Source organism: Rhineura floridana, chromosome 2 (assembly GCF_030035675.1).
Source record: "Rhineura floridana isolate rRhiFlo1 chromosome 2, rRhiFlo1.hap2, whole genome shotgun sequence".
Taxonomy (NCBI): Eukaryota; Metazoa; Chordata; class Lepidosauria; order Squamata; family Rhineuridae; genus Rhineura; species Rhineura floridana.
In genome coordinates, this window is record NC_084481.1 from 167,953,092 (window position 1) to 167,973,066 (window position 19,975).

Consider the following 19,975-nt stretch of genomic DNA (forward strand, 5'->3'; position numbering starts at 1 on the left):
ACTAATTGCTACGTGTTATTATTAGCTATAAGGTCCCTATCTCAGATTCTCATCAGCTTTCAAACAAATCACTGCATACATATTTTACTAGGGGAAAAAGAACAGACCAGCAGCAGGCCATTATACTAGCACCTGCGCATCTAGAACAGCAACTGAAATACTGAGAATATCAAATAAATAATATGAGGTTGTTGTTTAAGATCAACAGCACTAGGGCAACTGAAAGGGTCAGATTTTGAGAACTGGCAGACCAAAGAATGTAACAGAGATTGTACTGAAAGCCAAGTCATTAATAAAGCGTGGGCTGTCAGAAATACTTAAGGCAAGCATCCCACAAAGAAACTATTGCATGAAATGGTTTTAACAATGACTGTGTATTTCAGCTCCTTTAAAATGAAAACAAATGCATGGAGCTATAATTGCTATCAGCTCCCAAGCTCCATACTTTAAGAACCACATGATTTTTGTTGCTTGGAGGGGAATTACAGGCATGGGACTGGCAGAAATTGTTTCTGGAAGAAAAAAACCCAGCACACAGGCTTTTCTTGGCCAAGTGCTCTGACAACATGAGGCTTTTAGAAGTGGAACAGGCAGTTTTAAGATGCAACTTTCACTAGCTGTTCATTCTGCCTTCCCAGTAGAAATTTGGCTAAGCAAGACAAAACGTGCAAACTACGAATGTGCAAAGGGACATGAGTATGCACAGCCATGGCTTTCTCAGCTACAGCTGGACAGACATATCACTTTTAATCTGCAGAGTTGTTGGTCTTTTCAAATCAAAGAGCCAGTGCATTAAAAAGGCACGAGGAAGCTCTAACAGCGTGCACACACAAGCAGACATAAGCACACATACTTGTCTTGTTTCTACCACAGCTTTTTCCCCCTAATTCTGAGCTCTTCCAGATTACCTGTTTATTGAGTTTTCATCCTGATTTGCTTGCACAAATCTTATACAGAGGTTAGATTATATCTGTAGTTTCTTGAGCATTTGTTCTGATTTGTTTGTGGAGATATTATACTACAATGAACATTCGTCCTGCAATCAGCCTGATTTGTGGGGTGTTGAACCATCCACTGTTAATCTTTTGTTCATTCCACACTTTTCAATGCATTTCCCCATCATTTTCATAACTGCAAAAGGCCCATTTCTGTTTTAAAAGTGGATTTGAGGTCCTAAAATGACAGAGTGCTTTAATCTACCTTAATTGCGATAACCTAAATATCCCAACATGTGTTTGAATCCATCTTGCAAAATATTGACAACCTGCTGATGACCCGGCAATACCAGCCTGCAAGACATTGCACGATGCTGTGCACAAGCATGGGAAGGGCAAAGGAAGCTAGCCAAGGATGCTCTTGCAAGGGTTTCTTTGCATCAACATTATTTTCCTAATAGATGGGCATGTCATTAGAACACATTGGAAGGGCAACAAAAGAAGGTTTTGTTATACGTATGTCAATGCATAGCTCTAAATATCCAACATCAAATATTGCACAACAATGCCTATTTGAAGTCCCAAAAGACTACTAGGAAACTGACAAATTGAGGCTGGGGGGAGGGGAGGGGGGAGAGTACTAAAGGGTAAGATCTGGGGCAGGGGCGGGAGAGAGAGATGTAATGGAGTAAGGCAAAACAGCCTTAGAAGGATGAGGAAAGGAATCAAATTCCTAAGTCATTCGAAACCATGTATAGCTGCTTAGTCATACTAATGTAAAAAGGCTACCTTATAAATTGTCAGGCTATAGAAAAGCCTATCCCAGCACCATTTATGCAGATTGGCAGCACCTTTTCAAAGCAGAAACCTGTCACTGCAGATGCCAAGTATTGAATTTGGATCCTTCTAAATGCAAAGCATGTGCTCTACTTCTGAGCTATGGGGCCTCTATTACAAGAGGATGTGACACAGAATTTTATGAGTTGCTCAATGCAAATCAAATATCCAAACCAAATATCCAAATCAAATCAAATACCCAAACACTGAGCCATCATTTTAAGCCATCATGAAGGAAAATACCCCAACACAGATTTTGCCATGAAAAACAGCCTCTCCCTTTTTCCTACCTGGCTTCAGTGACACTTGCAATGTCCGTGCCCAGGAAGTGCGGTTTAGGGAGCGTGGTCACAAAGTGAAGGTTCAAAGGGTTGAAAATCCGCACTGTGCCATCCGCACAGCCACAGAAGATGTAATCGTGGTTCACAGAGATGCAGTTTGCCACAGAAGTCTGAAGACACAAGACACCAGACACCAACATGAACAGCATGTTTCTCCAGCATGGCTTTCTCCAAAAGCCACCACATAAAAAGCACAAGGGAGAAGGAAATCAAGTTTTATTTTGGGGGGGGGGTCTAAAGTGAAGGAAGGAAGACAGAAAAAAGAAATGACACAAAATGAGATGAACCCCCAAATGTAAGGAAGAGCTCCTGAAAGTGGATATCCTTTCTAAGCAGGTCCTTGCTATTCTGGAAGTTGCGGGACAACCATTATACACCGTATTGGGAAACTATTCCACTGCTTCAGGAGAGGAAATTAGCCCCGCACAAGCACACTCCCTGGCTTAGACTTTGCCCTGTTCCACACACACACACAAATCTCTAGTACAATTTGCACAATCGCAAAAGTCATGACAAATGGGAGGCATGATGTGGAAGTGGAGTGCTGGAGGCAATGACACCATTCTGACTTACTGTGAAGCTGTCTGTGTTCTAAGTAAAAGAGAAAAGGCGATTTCAATGCAGAAAGGAAGACAGAGAAAGAGAGACATTCAACTTGGAGAGTGAGGTTGTCGTTTTAAAAAATACACATATGCAAACCTTTGCATTTTACCATTTCACAAGGGAAAAAATGTTTTCACAGTGTGGTCCAGAAATAACTCAGCATCAGCTGTCTATGCAGCACAGTTCTAGTTATTACTTCCTTTGCAAAGGGACATCTAGCACAATTAAGCCCATTTGCAATGTAGCTCTGTCACTGGTAAGCTTCTGCAAGTCACTATTTCTCAGACTCAGTTACCCATCCGAAGAGCAGTACTAACATGAGGCTGAATGGAATGCATATTGTAAAACCACTTTATTAATTAAAACTCTTGTTTTTGCTAGAAAACTCACATCTTGAAATGCTGGCATGTGCATTTGCATGTAAAGTAGTGTGTAGGGGTGCAGTTTAAAGAGCCTAGGGGCACATGTGTGGAGAAGGGATACTAAACCCTCCCTAAAGATGTTTTTAAAGATGTTTTGTTTTAATATGTTTAAGGATGTTTTGTTGTAATATATTTTAAAGTCTATTTTTATGATGTTTTAGAGTGTTTTTAGTGCTTCTCTTTGCCGCCCTGGGCTTCTACTGGGAGGAAGGGCGGGATATAAATCTAATAAATAAATAAATAAATCCTGGTTTTCCCACGTCAGATGATTTTTCCTTCTTCCCCAGCCAGGCTCATTTCTGATATCTGAGCCCACCTAGGAGAAAAAGACCTGTGGAGATGGTCTGTAGGAGTATAGGAACTAAAGGGAAAGAGAAGTTCACTACTAATGCCCACATACCCCTTCAAATCACACCTATTCCTTTCCATGCAAACAGGCCAATATGTCATTTTTAATAAATAAAAAAAACCTGTTTTCTTCCATAAATAGGGCTCAGGCAACCTCCATGCAGGCATTGGCCAAATCCAGGCCTGCTTAGTTTCATCAAGGTTGCTGCATCATACGCCTTCAGACCATGCATGCCCCAGGACAATGGCTGCACTACCACCATCTTTTCCTATGAACAAACAACTAAGGACTCCAGATGCTGAACTTACTCGCAGCTCTACCCACTTATCCAATAGCCTCTTCTCATTGAATTCACACAGGAGACCTGAGGAAGTGATACAGAAAGTGCTGTCTGCTTTTTTACCCCGACCGCATGCCACATCTGTGAAGAAGTTGTTCCTTAGTTCCCCAAGCAAACCGGAACGTCCAAGCAAGGGAACTGTAGCATTCACCTGGCACAAAAGAGAACAACATGCTAAAAGACTGTTGTATGTTGGCAAGCATAAATGATCTGAACAGGATATGTGCTACCAGAAAATCCATCAGTTGTGTTATTGGGATATATAAAAGATCATGTTCTGCTAGAGGACGGAGAGATGATAGCACACTTTCTGACAGCAGCCCATATAGCAATTAGTTCCAAAATGGGGGGAAAGCAGCACCCCAACATTGCAAGATTGGATTATGAGATATAGAATGTTGTCCAAACAATAAAATTAATGTAGCAAGAGTAGGAGAAGGACAGCTGATTGATTGTCCATTTATTGAAAAATTGACTCAATTCATTATGTACAGGGTGTAATAAAAATTCAGGAAAATGTTGAACTGCACATTTTATTAGGAACATTGTTAGCATTGCAAGTATTTACTTTAAAAATGGATTATACAGCCACGACAGTGGCTGTATACTATAGCCAGGGGGATTTTTCACATTCCGCAATGTTAAATGGAAAATACCATGCCATTCTGATGCTTCCCATAAGCTCATTTCAAAACAAAACCTTACAACACTTATAGTTCTGAACTCAAAAATGCTTCCTTAACAACCCTGTCAATTTTCATGGTGATACACAAAACAGTCAGAGAGAATCGAGAGTTCAAAGTCCAAAAAAAGAGGAAAAAACCTCAGAGCCCTTTTGGACTTTTTTCTGCCAGAGTTCTCATAATCTGTTGAAATTCATTAAAAATCAGCCATGTTCACAGAGTACCTGTAATCCTTATACTGACCTTGCCCCATACTCTGACCTTCATCTTCTGGAGTTTAAAAGTTAAAAAAATGCCTGGTTTATTTTAATTTAAGAAATTTTGGCTGGAAGCCTATTATAATGCGGGGCATGCTCAGTAAGGACCAACTGTCAGTGTTCTAAAAGCCTCACAGCTGCCGGGCTTGGCTAATCAGAGGGCCACACACACACCAGACTTGATTTCACTTGAGACAGTCATGGCTTCCCTCAAAGAATCCTGGGAAGTGTAGTTTGTGAAGGGTGCTGAGAAGAGACTCCTATTCCCCTGAGAGAATGGTTTAACAGTCAGCCACTCTGATTGAAGGTCTGTGAGAGGAACAGGGTGTCTCCTAGCAACTCTCAGCACCCTTCACTAACTACACTTCCCAGGATTCTTTGAGAGAAGCCATGATTGGCTTTGAGCCATGGCTTTGAGAGAAGCCATGATAAATTGTTTTAAATTGTTTTTAAAAGATGTGTTTTTAAATTTGTATATTTGTTTTTAATGTTTTTAGTTATTGTAAACCACCCAGAGAGCTTCGGCTATGGGGTGGTATATAAACACACTAAATAAATAGATAATGATTGTCCAAAGTGTAATAGATGCCTGGTGTGGATGTGGCCAGGGACAACTTTGTTTTAAATTTGGGTGGGAGGTAGGGTTGCCAGGTTCAGGGCCTGAGACTGATCCTGTATCTTTAGGAGAAGAGAAAGTCAGCCAAGTGCAGGTGTTCTTGCAACACTGTAATGGGAAAAACCACAAGGTAGAATTCTCCCTTTCCCCAGCCCAACTTTGAAAGATACAGAAGACGTCTTGGTTACCAGGCCCAGCCTGGTCAGTTTTACCTATCCTAATCATGATTGCATAGGAGTAAATCCAATTCAACTCAATAATCATACAAATGATCAGATCTGCCTTTTCCCTCCTTCCCCTCTCCTCTCCCTGCCTCCTCCCCTCCCCTCTTCCTTCTTCTGCCTCCCCTGCCCACTCCAGCCTTCCGTCCCTCCCTCCCCCAGTCAGTTTTACTTATCCTAAGCATGATTGCATGGGAGTAAATCCCACTGAACTCAATAAACATGCAAATGACCACATCTGTCCTTCTTCTCCTTTCCCCCTCCTGCCTGCTCCCATCCCAGTCCTCCCCTCTGCCTTTCCACCCCTCCCTCCTCCCCCTCCTCCCTTCCCCATCCTTTTTGGTCAGTTTTCACCTTTCCTAAGCATGATTGCTGTGTGTGTGTGTGTAAATCCCACTTAACTCAATAAGCATGCAAATGATCAGTCCATTCTCAGCAAACTTGCACAGGATCCCATTTCTTACCTCCCGGATTAAAAAGCAGGGAAATTCATTAATAGGCAAAAAACCTTGTGGTTTAAGAATGTACCTATAGCCCACAGATATTTCTATCAAACTTTAAAAAGCAGGGAAATTGGGCAGCTATAGTGAATGCACCAGGGGAGCAGGAGACCTGAACTCCTCTCTGAGATATTGGACTGCTCTACAAATTTGTCAAAATGCGGACACAATTTGGGTTGGTCTTTCACAGTCCAATCCACTTGCTGTGTAGCTTGAAAGAATTTGGTAACATGTTCCTCTGAGCATATGGTGAGTGGTGGCAACACCTGTAATCAGCCCAAATAATAAGATATGTCCTGTGCTGATCTTGTTTTAGCCGGGAGGAAGCAACATTATTAAGACAGTTGATATAGTTCAGATGGTCACTTTAAATATGTCTGATTTACTTTGCAATTTTAGTGAAGTTTCCTATAAGAAATCATTTTCTTTTGTTTCTATTTCTGTGAATATGTGAAGTACAGCAACTCTTTGCAAAAAAACTCCAAACACAATTGTGGAATAATGGCACTGACTTCTGCAAAATAGTCTCCAGTGGACCTCAGAAGTGTCTCAATTTGCACAAGATAAAACAGTGGGAGGTGAAATACATTCTAGCAAAATTCTAGGTGTGCTCTATCTTTTTAATTGATCGTGAACACCTTGCCTTAAATAAAGTGGTTTAAACATAGCAGGCTGAAAACATGGATCCTCTTTTTTCCAACAGCTAGAGTCATTGCTGAAGTAGCAACATATTGTAATCAGTCTGATTTTACATCAAACTGCAGTTTCAGATTCAACTGTTAATGCACCCAAAATAAAATAGAACATAACCTCCAATATAAAACACAAAAGGCTGTCTTCACCATCACATGACAATGACCAATAAAAAGGCTTTGAAATTAATAAAAATACATTTGACACAGATTTCTAGGATGAATGAGGGGGGGAAATTTCTGGTTTAGATTCTCTGTAGAAACATTAGTAACACAGGAAAGAAGCAAAGTAAGAAGAACACCAACAACACAGGAAGTGGATTGGACTGTGAAAGATCAACCCAAATGGTGTTTGCATTCTGACCAGTTTGTAGGGCAGTCCAATATCTCAGAGAGGAGGTCAGGTCTCCTGCTCCCCTGGTGCATTCACTATAGCTGCCCAATTTCCCTGCTTTTTAAAGTTTGATAGAAAGATCTGTGGGCTACAGGTACGTGCTTAAACCGCAGGGTTTTTTGCCTATTAGTGAATATGGATTATATTTGCAAAAATATCTGAAAACTGCTTTTGTAAAAGTATATGCTCACCAGTATACATGATACATTAGTTGTCATTTATTTTGCTATACTATTTATTTCTTTAAAATTATTTTGAAGCAAACTACTCAGATACACTCAAGTGCTTTTGGCAAAAATATTATTGACAATAGCATTTTATTTCTCCATAGACAATACCATCAACAATGCTCACAGTTTATTTGTGTATCCAAGACTGGATAGGAAAAGATAAGCAACCAGCCACTGACATGAAGCAAATTCTTCTGGAGACAATGTCTCTTGACCATTCCTTCCTATCACCAGTAGACATGCAGTTTTCTCATCCTGCCTCTCACCTTAGAGGTTTTGCTGTCATCCAGGTACCAAAATTTGATGTGTCGGTTTCCAGCTGTAACGAAGTAGCTGCAGTCCTCAGAGAATGAAACTGCTGTCACTTTGCTCGAGACCTTATTGGCTGCCACAACAACATTTTTCTGGAAAGAAGATATTCAAGCAAATCACATCTCTAGCTAAACAAAGAATAAAGAATAAGAATAAAGAGAATAAAGAATAAAGTACTTTGAAACAAGTAGTTTAATGTGAACAGGTATGACACATGAAATAGCTTAAATAACACAGCTTAAACAAAACAGCTAGAAGTCGAACCTTTGAACGTGACTGACACAGCATACTGAACAGTCAGTTATACACATAAAAAACTAAATAAACAAAATCCAGAGGTATTACAGGCTATCAACACCATCCTCTCAAAAGATGTTAGTCTGTACAGTATTAGCTTGCCAATTTTTTAAAAAGATAGTCTCCCTTGTATTAAATATGCTTAAGCATGAATTTCCACATGTAACTATAATGAATACATTTCAATTGTAGCAGGAAATATATTCTTTCTTAAAACAAAAAGTGCCTGTTTATTTGTTTTGATCATCGGAATCTCTCCCTGGAGAAGCAACTTCTACTAGCCACAGTAACAACTGTCAAAAGCCTTGTTTCTAGACTGAGCTAGATGGACCAATGCTCTAACTTGGTATAAGCCAGTTTCCTATGTTCCTGTCTAAGCTAAGGGAAAGAAGGAATTGCCTGCTATGATCTTCCCACATGTGTTCATTAGATAACCAAGAAGAGGAAGTGATTAAGTTAGGGAGGCTATTTTCTGATGCTGGAATTCTCTCCAACTGGGCTGCTACCGAATTTTAGCAAGTTTATTCCAAACATTTATAACAAAAGTAGTGAAAAGTTCCTGCTCTCAATTAACGGCAAGCATGGATTAATTAAATATATCAGTAATTTTTTAATGTCCACCACCACAGGAGTTTTTACTGTTTAAAGGTAGCATAGAAATCTTAAAAAGAAACACGCACATTTTCACAGGTTGCAAATCTCAACTTTCCTTGAAACAATTGGAGTTTATAGGAATAGACTTTTGATTCCCTAGCTCAGAGAACACCCCACTCTGTATAAAGACACCCCTGATTTTCTAGGGTCTCTCCAATAAAATAGAACCTAATCAATTAAATGACACAGAACTAAAGTAATTATCAGTTCTTCTCTTATACCAAAGGCAGATATTCGCTTGGATCTTAAGTTGCTCCTCTAGAAAGTGGAGCATTTCAACCATTCCCCCCCCCCCCGGGTATACTGCTCTCCACACCATATTCTGCACAATTACCAAGAGTTCCCCAATGCCCAGGAACAGATTTCAAGGGCCTGCAGATGTAAGAGGGAGATGGAAAAGTTAGGGTCCAAGCAGTTATAATCTTGACATCCCATGTAAAATGTGCCTAAAACTAAAGGGTTAGGGGTTCGTAGCACATAAGCATTTCCCACATATATAAGCAGCAAATCTGCAAGGCATCTGACATCTGGCTTACCATAGGGAACAATCCTTCAGTGACGTGATTGTGATTTGTTATAAACATTTCATATTTTATTTCTGAAAAGATGTAGATGCCATGGCAAAGAAAAAACTGTTTTCTTTGTTAGCCATCCCATGCATGAACTCAGAGAATGAGTGTGAACCCTTTGTAACCAAAATGGCTTCATCCCTGCAAAACGGGAAGACTGGGATAACCCCAAGGTTTGCAGAAATACAAAAAATATGTTGGAAAAAACTTAAGGGGAGGGCAAGGACAGCCTAATGAGGAATGGCATGTTCAGTGGGTCTGGAATACTGACGGACTCTTTTGGAGTATGCTGAAAAAGAGCATGGCAGCCTGAACAGAAGCACGACACGCTGCAATATATTGTTGCAGATCCCACTTGGGCTTAGGTGAATACTAACAAGAATCTTATCATTTTACCTTCCATGACCAAACATTGACTATCATGTCATGCTGGTAACCCACAGAGACAATGTACTTGGAACTTGGGGAGAATGCCACACATGCCACGCCATACTTATGTTCTCGAAGTTCAGCCACCTGAGTGCGCTCAGCAACATCCCATACTCGAACAGCAGGCATGTGCCCACTCTGGAAATGGAAAAAGAGAAATGACAATAGCAGTGAGTCAAGACAATTAATTCTAACCCTTAAAGCCAGTTGCAATACCTACATATAAATTCATTATGTTTTTGCCAAGTGTGCATGACAAGTCGAATGTGTTCATTTCTGCACATAAATGTTCAATTTAAAATAACATTGATTTAAAAAATCCACAAAGGCCAATTTCCAGCACTAAAGGAGGACTGGAAAGTGGTTAGACCTGGAATTACAGGGCAATTAGTTTCATGTCTACAACTGGTAGAAAGCATTGTCAAAGATAAAAGTTACCAAGAATATAGAAGAACAAGTCTTCCCGAAGCAGAAACAGCATGGCTTCTGCAAAGGTAAGTATTGTGTCACTAACTTTTTAGAGTTCTTCGAGCCTGTTACCAAGCATCTATAGTTTCTATATTATAGATAGAGGTGATCCAATCAACAATGTGTACTTAGGCTTTCAAAAAGCTTTTTATAAAGTTCCTCATCAAAAACTCCTGAGTAAGCTTAGCAGTCATGGAACAAAAGAAGAGGTCTTCTTATAGATCAGTAACTGTTTAAGAAACATGAAGCAGACAGTAGGAATAAATGAACAGCTTCCCAATGGAATAAAATCCTCCAAGGATCAGTACCTGTGTTTTTGGAACCTTTGCTTTTTAACTTGTTCAGAAATGATCTAGAGTTCCTCACAGGCAAAAGTTTGGACTAGGGTTTCATAACACCTCCTAGAAGAAGCTTGATGGGGAAGTTCAAGGATAGATTAGAAGAAACAATGTATATGTATATTTCTTAATGAGATGTTTTCTTTAACTTATTGTTTGACTATCTGAATTTGTTCTGTAACTGATTGAATTATGTAGCTTTTTTCCTATTATGAGCCATCTTGACCATAGATCATGAAGAAGAAGAAGAAGCAACAGTAGCAGCACCTGCCTGGCCTTCCAGAATCACCTCAGAACACCTGGGTGACAGAATATGGGCAAGGGGCAGTGATAAACACAGCAACAATAGAAAATGAAGACAGCAGAGTTAAAACCAAAGGGAATTCTTTGGACTTTTCACAACACAGCCCTCTAGGAGAGCAAACACTCCAAGAACCCCTGAAAAATCCCAATTTGGGGGGGGGGAGAAGATCTCAGAAATTCTGGTCCACACCACTAGAAACTTATGTTAATTTCTGTCTGCGAAGATAATTTAATGTGAATAATAGTTTAATTATCCCCATAGGTGACCACATTCTTTTGGTTACGACTGAATGATAAAGAGGAACCGGCTTTGCTGTTGTAAAAAGCCCTTATTTTGTTCCGTTAACACTTTTCCCTTACACTGCATCCAAAATGAAACACTTTATTTTAAAGTGAAATATACAGAGGGACAGGCCTGACAGGCAACTCCTCCTCAACAGCTCCTTCATGATTTCACAAAAGCCTGTAAAAAGGTAGCCTATGAAATGATATCTCCATAGCAACCAAGCAAAGTGGTACCTTTCCTAGCTAGGGTTAGCTAAGCCTCTTGATAATGAACAGACAATGGAAAGTCTCAGGTAGGGAGAGAAGCCCAAGGATAAAATGCTTGTATTTTAAAAGAATGCCATGCACCTGGTACAATGGCCTAGTTTCTCCATTACTTAAAAACCTACCTATCATATTTCAAACTTCCCCCACGCATACAGGCTGGGATTCCTACAAACACACAGGGTTCTTCCTACCAGGAGCACATTAGAAATATCTTCCAGGTCTCATATTTTACTTCTCCTACAACTGTAGACAGGCCAGACAATAGGACAAAGGAAGGCCAGGCTGATTTCACCTCTCAGAGAAGAAGAATATTTTTTCTGGCAGTTATTTCCACACTGGCCTGTAGTTAGTCCTGAATTGTCTGTGTAGTACTGCAGACTACAATTCCGTGGAAGTGGTGGCAGCCTTAGCAGACTAATGATAAACTGATGACTTGAGATGTTGACCCATAACAGGCTCGCAAGGCACAACGCTTCTGATTCAGCACCTTCTCCACACTCAGAAACAAAACCTCCATTTGGAAAATGAAATTCCAAATGGTATTGTCCCAATTTTTTTAAAAAATGCTTGTTTTAAAAAATTAAGCTTTGCCCAACTACTAACTGATCTGAAAAAGTACAGCAATTAAAATTGCAAAATGCATTCTGTTCAGTGTTTCTTCATGCCTGACTGGACTTGGAGGTCATAGGGAAGAGTGCACAAGAAGGGCAACATGCCTACAGTGTAAGTTCTAGACACAGTCTCTTTGGAGAATCTTCACAATAAGGAAAAGCTCATAAAACTGGAACTTCTTAGTTTATATTTTTTTAAATTACAGCAAAACACTAGAGGTTTCTAAGATTATGAACAGTAATGCAGCAAGTTGGTAGAGAGTTCAATAGGAGAAGAGGGAGGAAGGACACTGAACTACAAAGTTATTTTGTGGCATTCATTTCTTCTAGCAGTGGTTGGTGAAGTGGTCAGCTAAGTGAAAACATGAGTGGTCACCATATGACAGCTGCAAAGAAGTAGTATCTTGCTCTTACAGCAACAGAAGCAGTGAGTGCCACAGCCAGCGGCACACAAGCACACAGTTGAGGACTAGAGAGTCGCCCAGGCACAAGATGATGCCATCGGCTATGATGGCTATCCTGTCAGCAACCTTGCACACCCATAGTTCTGGCTGTGGCACTCTCCCCTCCCCCAACCACAGCCACATGTCAGTGGTCCAATATAGAAGTGTTCATTCTCCTCCTACACAATTGCCATGCAGCTGTTATTGGAGGTTTTATCTAGCCAACCACCCCACCATCTGTCACTGATTATTGCAAGATGCAACAATTGTCACTAGCTTAGATGGCTTTAAAAAGATGCATGGATCATTGAATTAAAGAGTTATTAGACATGATAGCTAAATGGAACCACCATATTCACACACCAAATGCTTCTGATGCTGGGGAGCAGATAGAAGGAAGAGAACCATTGCCACCGTGCCCTGCTTGTGAGCTGTCAAACACATCTAATGTTGGATCTAGCCCAACACTGACTTTCAGACTACATGGCTCAGATGACCTTAAGATTGACACAGACACTGACCAATGGTAAAAATCTAGAATTTAATTACCACTCCTCTTTTTTTGGGGGGGGGGCATCTCTTAAATTCAATATTGAAAGTCAAGACATTGGGGATAATAAAAAAGAAATGTTTGTGTGCAGGGCCCAATAGCAATCAGCCTCAGAAGACATCTATGGCATCCATCCAACATGGACAAGAAGAGGACAGTCAACATTTTTGTGGGCTTCCAGCATCCATCAATTCAGGCTTCATTACACATACAGTATGAACATTGTGTATCTGGTCTGCATTAGAAACTGAATGCAGTCATCTTTGTCCTCCCTTTATGCATCTTTCAAAGGGGAAAACTTTTCTGCCAGAAACTAAACCCTGCCAAAGCCACAGGCACCAGAATCTTTGTCACTATTCTCTTTTTTTTTTTTTAATAATTTTTTATTCAATTTTTTTCAAAAGACAAACAAAACAAAGTCAAAAAACATAACAGCACAACAAAAAAAATAAAAATAAAATAGTTGACTTCCGATTTGTCGCAGATCAGCTATAAGTATATAATATACATCAAACCTGTCCCTTAATGTATACATACAGAATCACTTTTCTCCATAGGCTGTCTTAGTTAATCGTCAAATCCCAATATCATCATTTTATTTTGATCTTTCAACAAAAAGTCTAAGAGAGGCTTCCATTCCTTAAGAAATGTATCTGTCGATTTTTCTCTAAGTAAACATGTTAATTTATCCATCTCTACTAAGTCCATTAATTTCAATAACCATTCTTCCGTTGTTGGTGTTGATTCCATTTTCCACTTTTGTGCATATAATAATCTTGCTGCCGTGATCTTTGTCACTATTCTCAAGGCTTCATTCCAAATGTGCTTTCCTTTCCTCTCTTAAACATTTAAATAAGACTGTTAACGTTGTTTTCTTTATCTCCCGAAGGGTGAAATACAAGGCGGAAAGCAGCAACAGGAACCTTTGGTCAACTTCCTCCCTTAAATGAGTAAAAGGTGGGGGGAGATATGTTCGGCTCCCTCAGCTAGCTCTCACCCTGCAAATCAAATTGCTGTACTTTCATCTGCCCAAATGTCTGATCCTTACTCCCTGGAAATATTTCTAAAAGCAAACCTACTGAGACAAGATGAGCAACTGAGTTCATGCTTGTTTCCTCTTTAAATGTCAAATCATAACACATAGGCAAATTAAGAGTTCCCTTATGGATATCTTCATCAGATAATCATGCATTTCTAATGTGAACCACACCTCCTATTCCCCACTCTTGGGAGGGGGGTAATTATCCTTTTTTATCCAACCACATGGACATATTTTCCCAATAAGATAAGGAGCAGCCTTATTCAGAGTCAGACTAATGGGACATCTGGGTCAAAATACAATTTTAGATAGCAGCAGATCTCCAGCATCTGAGAAGTCTTTTCCAGGGTTGCCATCCAATATCCTTTAATTGGAAATTCCAGGAACTAAAGACAGAATGTCCTATATGGAAAGCATATGTTCTGCCACTAGACAATGGCTCTTCTCAGATCCCAACCACACATAATGGATGCTAACATAGCTCTTCCAACACTTTAGATAGAATCTTCTAGCGTTTCTTGGGAGAGAAGCAGTTTGCTGTCAAAATGCAAACCTTCCCACTCATTTAAAAAGCACCTATCCAACAGTGAGACTAAATTAGTTCTTCCCCATGTCACCCTCACTCCCTCAGGCAACTCTTTTAATGCACTAAGGCTTTTTTCCTCCATTTTGGGAGGGCAGAAAAAGGCTGCACGGGTTCTTGGTTTGTTGGGATAGTTGTGGGAGGAAGGTATTAGGGTTTCTGGGCCATGAGAGCTACCTGCTTCCCACGTGAGCATCACTTACCTCCCCAGTAACCAGGTATTTTCCATCAGGAGAGAAAGCAAGGGCCGTAATAGTCTTCCTGCATAAAAAAGGAGAGCCTATTGTGAAACAGCACAGACACTGGATGAAGCGTTGAGGAGTTTTCAACCCCACAGAAATGTGTAGCAGTTTGTGTGAATGAAAGCACAGCCAAGACAGTCTTTGTCAGGTGGGCTTAAGAGTACCATCTACGTACTCTTAAACAAGCCCAAACATTGCATTCTATTCTGGCTAATGTTGGCGAGATATGGCATGCTGGAGTAAACGGTGCCTTTAAAGTTTTTCAACCTTGGAGGTTTGGCTGCAGGCATGGGTGTGTGAAATAAACACAGGATAAGTCCACACACATCCATGGTAAGCCGATGGTGTCTCCTTGGCATGCTTTGTCAGCTAACATTTATTTGAGCTGTTGATCTGATTAGGAGTCATGCCCAAAGGAAAGAGAGGTTCTAATCTGATCAACAGTCCAGACCTACCTCAGAACACTTCAAGAAAGAAACAGCAGCATAGCCTGGGCGTGCAAGAACATATTCTGTTAAAAGCTTGGGTTTTTTATCTTAACACCTATACCTGCAATGGAACCACAAAGAATTTAAACCTGTTTGGATCAGGTAAGAAGCCATTTAAACTGCTCTGTATCTCATTCAGCACAGCTCACAAGCACCCTGACCTGCTGTTGTTGAGACCCATAACATTAGATGTGTTCACTTGAAATCAAGGCTGGAATTTCAGCCTTGATATTTCAGTGACCATGTTTTTCTAGGCGATCATTACTATGCAATTCCTTACAACAGGGGTGGGGAACCTGTGGCCCTCAATATTCTTGGAATCCAACTCCCATTCGCCCCAGCCATTATGACCTATAGTCAGGGACTCTGGGAGTTGGAGTTCAGCAACATCTGGAGGGCCACTGGTCCCTCACCTCTGCGTCACAGCAAACCCAGAAGACAAATAATATATCTCCCTTCTTGAAGAATAAATGGCTACCAGTTCATACTAAAAGTGACAGTTGAGGTTAGCAGATTTATTTTTGAAAACACAACTGTCATTGATGACTCAAACTCCCAATACTAGATAAATATTTAAGTTTATTATTAGAAGTCTAAGCAGCTACTTTTGAGCATTTAAATAATCACTTCTGGGGTCTCAGGTATCATCTAGCTGGCTGTGATCCAATTCACATGGAGCACTTACAATGTTCTCTTTATGATAGGGCTAGGGGCAACATCAGACAGAACCCCATTTCCTAAATCCTTGTTCTGCTAGAATTGTAAATTGTACCTATGGCAAAACCAGTATTATGCAGGTGATGCCTAGCAACCTGATTTCATCTCCTCTGGGTCTAGGACCGGCCAGTTTCAGTATAGAAAATCACTTTAAAAGTTCTGGACTTATTAGCAAGAGTGTCATATAAACAGAGCAAATTAAACATTTGACTCCTGTTAAAAATTTCCAAGATGCATGAAGGAAGTTTTGTCATGCTGATTCAAAATGTTCCCGACAAACGTGCTTATTTTCAGTATACACCCCTATTCCATTAAAGAAAATAAAGTTCTGTTAAGAGGAGTCAGAGTGAAAATTGGCAGGTGGATAGCTTGTTTCTCCCAGTCAAGAATCTTGACACCCATTTCCTGCAACAAAATTGGTGCAGAGTGGACCCCAAAACTGAATTCTACACACATTCAGAAATTGTCTGAAGTACAAATAAATTGTCTGAAGTACAAATGAAGTACCAGGTGAGTAATATTTCAATGGCCCATGAGCCAACCTCATTCTAAATGTGTCCATTTGACATTTTTCAAATTTTAAACTCAAATTTATTGCTTTTAATAAGTTATACGAGTTATATACTAAGTTAAATTATATACTAAGTTATACTTGAACTTACCAACATGTGAATTTCTACAAGTATTTCTACATAATTATCTTAAAATTTAATCCCAAAGCATGAACTCCTAAATTGCAAACTTCACTATGCAAATTTCAGTAAAGGGATTGGGGGGGGGGGCTTGCACTGAGGTTTCAAGATTTTATTTAATTAATTAATTTGTATCCCACCCTTCCTCCCAGCAGCAGCCCAGAGCAGCAAACAAAGCACTAAAAAACTTTAAAACACCATAAAAACAGATCTTAAAATACATTAAAAGAAAACATTTTAAACATTATAGTCTTTAAATTTTGGATTCTCACTCCATGTCTCAAAACCATCTCAGTGGTAAATTATATGAAACAGATGCAGCGTTTTCTCTAAAGTGTTCTTTATTAGGAAGAATTCATCATATGCTCTAGTTAGAACCTGCCCTTGCATTTTTCTTCCAGATAATGGAGAATTCACCACTTCAGAGCTCTGGGTTTCACTCACCTGGAACTATTCAGAATATGATGTTGCTTATTTTTCCTGGGGTTGAACAGCACAACGACACACCTAGAGAATAAGAATTTTAAGAATTTTTAAAGAAAATGTACAGAATAGCTTTGTGATTGCAATTATTGAATATTCTCTTTTCTTCTCCTGGGATTAACAAGCCAACTCTAGGCTATTAGAAAGATAAAAAGTCTTCAGAACCATTTGGCAAGTACAAAATTCCCTATATCACTGTCTTAAATTATGTTTCCACTGGATGCAAGGCTTCAGTTTCATGTAAAAAAGGGTTAACAGGCGTTACATTATATGTTATACCATATCAGGGATTCCCAAATGGGTCAAAAGTCAAAGCATGATCCTGCTTTGGATGTTGTGGGCTACTTAGAATAGAAGTGACAGCTTGATCTGAAACAAATTGCGCACATCAGCCATGTTCAGTTAGTTCAGAAAAAAGCAGATGGTACAGCTTTCCTGGATCAGTACAGTTCAGAACTGAGGTAATGTGGGAGGTGTGTCATATATGAATGGCCGCATAGAAAGAACATCCCTGCAAACAGAAGATAGAACAGAAAGAATACTATCCAATAACCATTCTCTGTGATGTGCTGGTTTTCCACATTAGTTGGTTGAACATTCTCCTACATTAGTCACACAGTTCCCCCACCAGAATTCTGTAGTGGTGCAGAACCATATGATTCATATAAACATGAGGATCACTTCTAATTCTCCCTCATTGCCTCCGTAATATAAAGATGAGTACTATGTTGAAAAAAGTAGTATGTTTTTCTCAGAACACAAAAACAAAGGTAAGTAATAATGAGCCTTGCAAGAAGGGATAGTTAGATTATGGTCCTTCCAAATATCCTTTTTATTGTGCATTCATGATTTGATTTTATTCGATTTATTACTCGCCCATCTGGCTGGAAACCCAGCCACTCTGAGCGACGTACAAAATAAAGGCATATAAACATCAAACATAAAAGTATATAAACATAAAAAACAAGCAATATGATGATTAGTGACAGTGATCATATCCACTTTCAATACTGTTTGCACCTGCAAAAGTTTTAGGGCAGACGTCCCGCTTCATTTGCAATATGTGCATGTCTTGTACTTTTGCTGAAATCCTGTAACTTTTGATACCTCAAATGTTTTAGTTTATTTTTGTCCCCCTTTTGTTGCACTATAGTCCAAGAGTGCCCCTCCAGAAGGCAATAATGCAATAAGGCCATATCCACACCATACATTTAAATCACCAAAGAATCCTGGGAACTGTAGTTTGCTGGGAATTATAGCTCTGTGCAGGGTAAATGACAATTTCCAGGATTTTTTGAGGGAAGCCATGTACTTTAAATGTATGGTGTGAATGTGACATTCCATTGGAGAAGCATCACAGAACAATAAAGTGGAATGATGTGTGGATGTTCCAGTATAAATCCAACACTAACGCACTATTATTGCATCTGTAATATGTTGCAGAATATGCTGACACACACACTCACAAAAAGCAGTCTGGAGGGACCCTTAGAAAGCAGTTCTGTGCTTTTGTCAAAAATGTGACCTTATTGTTGTCCTAGAATCACCAAGCTTATTAGAATCAAACTTCCAAGCTTAGTCACATTTTAAATTCAAAGGCATTTTATTGAAACTGCTCACAGCAGCACTGTAGGGTCATTGCCATAAACCCCTATCAGGTTGTTGTCTTATCCAATTCGTTTGCACAAACTGCTTACAGATGCAATTACTGGCTTTCCTTACCGTTTCAAACATTTTCACTCAAGGTTTAACGTGACACACCTACAAGCTGCACAAGTCTCTTTCCTGAAAGACTGCTTCCTCTGACAGTAGAGCACAACCATGAAATGCAATGCTTAAAACAACTGCCTGCTCTCCATCTCCAAATATTGCAAAGCCAGCTACAGTATTTCTTTTAGAAAAACAAAGTAGATGTGAGATCTAAAAATGAATTTTGTATGTGCTAATTCCCAAGTATTATCAGAGAGCATCTGACAGCAGCAACAAATGATTCCCCAGTACCCGTAGGGAACATCATCAGTAGCATTGCGATTCCCAGCAGCTGTCCCAGAGGAAGGAAAGGAGGACACCTCAGAATTCTTGGTCAAGGAATATTTTAGATTAGCCCCTATAGCTCCAGACAGATGTAGATAGGAGCAGATGTGTGCATTCTTGCTGTGAGGTACACTCTGCTTCCCTCCTCAAAGGACAAACGTACCTGGTTTCCAATTGGATGCAGATTGCCACACACACACTTCAGGTGAGCTGTCAACTTTGTTTTTCCAAGGACATGCACGGTTACATGCTGAAATATTTATTTGGCACTTTCCAAGGGAACTTCCACATGAATGTTTATTGTGGTCTTGGTACTGTTCATGCATGCACATTTCTCAACATCCACGAAGCATCATTCTCAACAAAACACCATCCCATATTCCGCCCCCCTCACTTAATCTGGATTTACCCATTTCTGTGTTCACTTATCAGATTTTCCATAGAAAGAGTAAATCTGGGTTAAATAGGAAAATAATATGGGATTGCATTTTGATGAGGACAATGTTGTGTGGATGCATAAGCAGCACTGAAACCACTATAAATTACCAAGGGGAAGCCCCATGATATTTTTACGTGCTCTAAGAAAGGTGGAAGTCACTTTGTGACTGATGCAACAGGCAGCCAATGAACGCTGCACAAATCCAACATCCGCCGTAAATCAGAAAAGACAGGTTTCCTTTAAACTCAGTGTGGAGGAGGTAATGGTATTTATGTTTGAAATGCAATGAGTGCACTGCCATAGTGGGCTCAC

At 39.8% G+C, this 19,975-nt stretch overlaps 1 protein-coding gene across 10 annotated transcripts in view; it reads right to left on the reverse strand.

Moving 5' to 3' along the window:
- The window catches only part of MAPKBP1 (mitogen-activated protein kinase binding protein 1), a 175,541-nt gene that overhangs the window by 56,551 nt on the left and 99,015 nt on the right, over positions 1-19,975 (reverse strand). For all 10 annotated transcript variants that reach the window (XM_061611352.1, XM_061611351.1, XM_061611358.1 and 7 more), the window contains 6 exons: positions 17,152-17,214; positions 14,772-14,829; positions 9,649-9,819; positions 7,687-7,824; positions 3,796-3,978; positions 2,063-2,223 (listed from right to left, as the gene is read on the reverse strand). In XM_061611352.1, the coding sequence (XP_061467336.1) occupies positions 2,063-2,223; positions 3,796-3,978; positions 7,687-7,824; positions 9,649-9,819; positions 14,772-14,829; positions 17,152-17,214 (774 nt within the window). The remainder of the gene's footprint in view (positions 1-2,062; positions 2,224-3,795; positions 3,979-7,686; positions 7,825-9,648; positions 9,820-14,771; positions 14,830-17,151; positions 17,215-19,975) is intronic.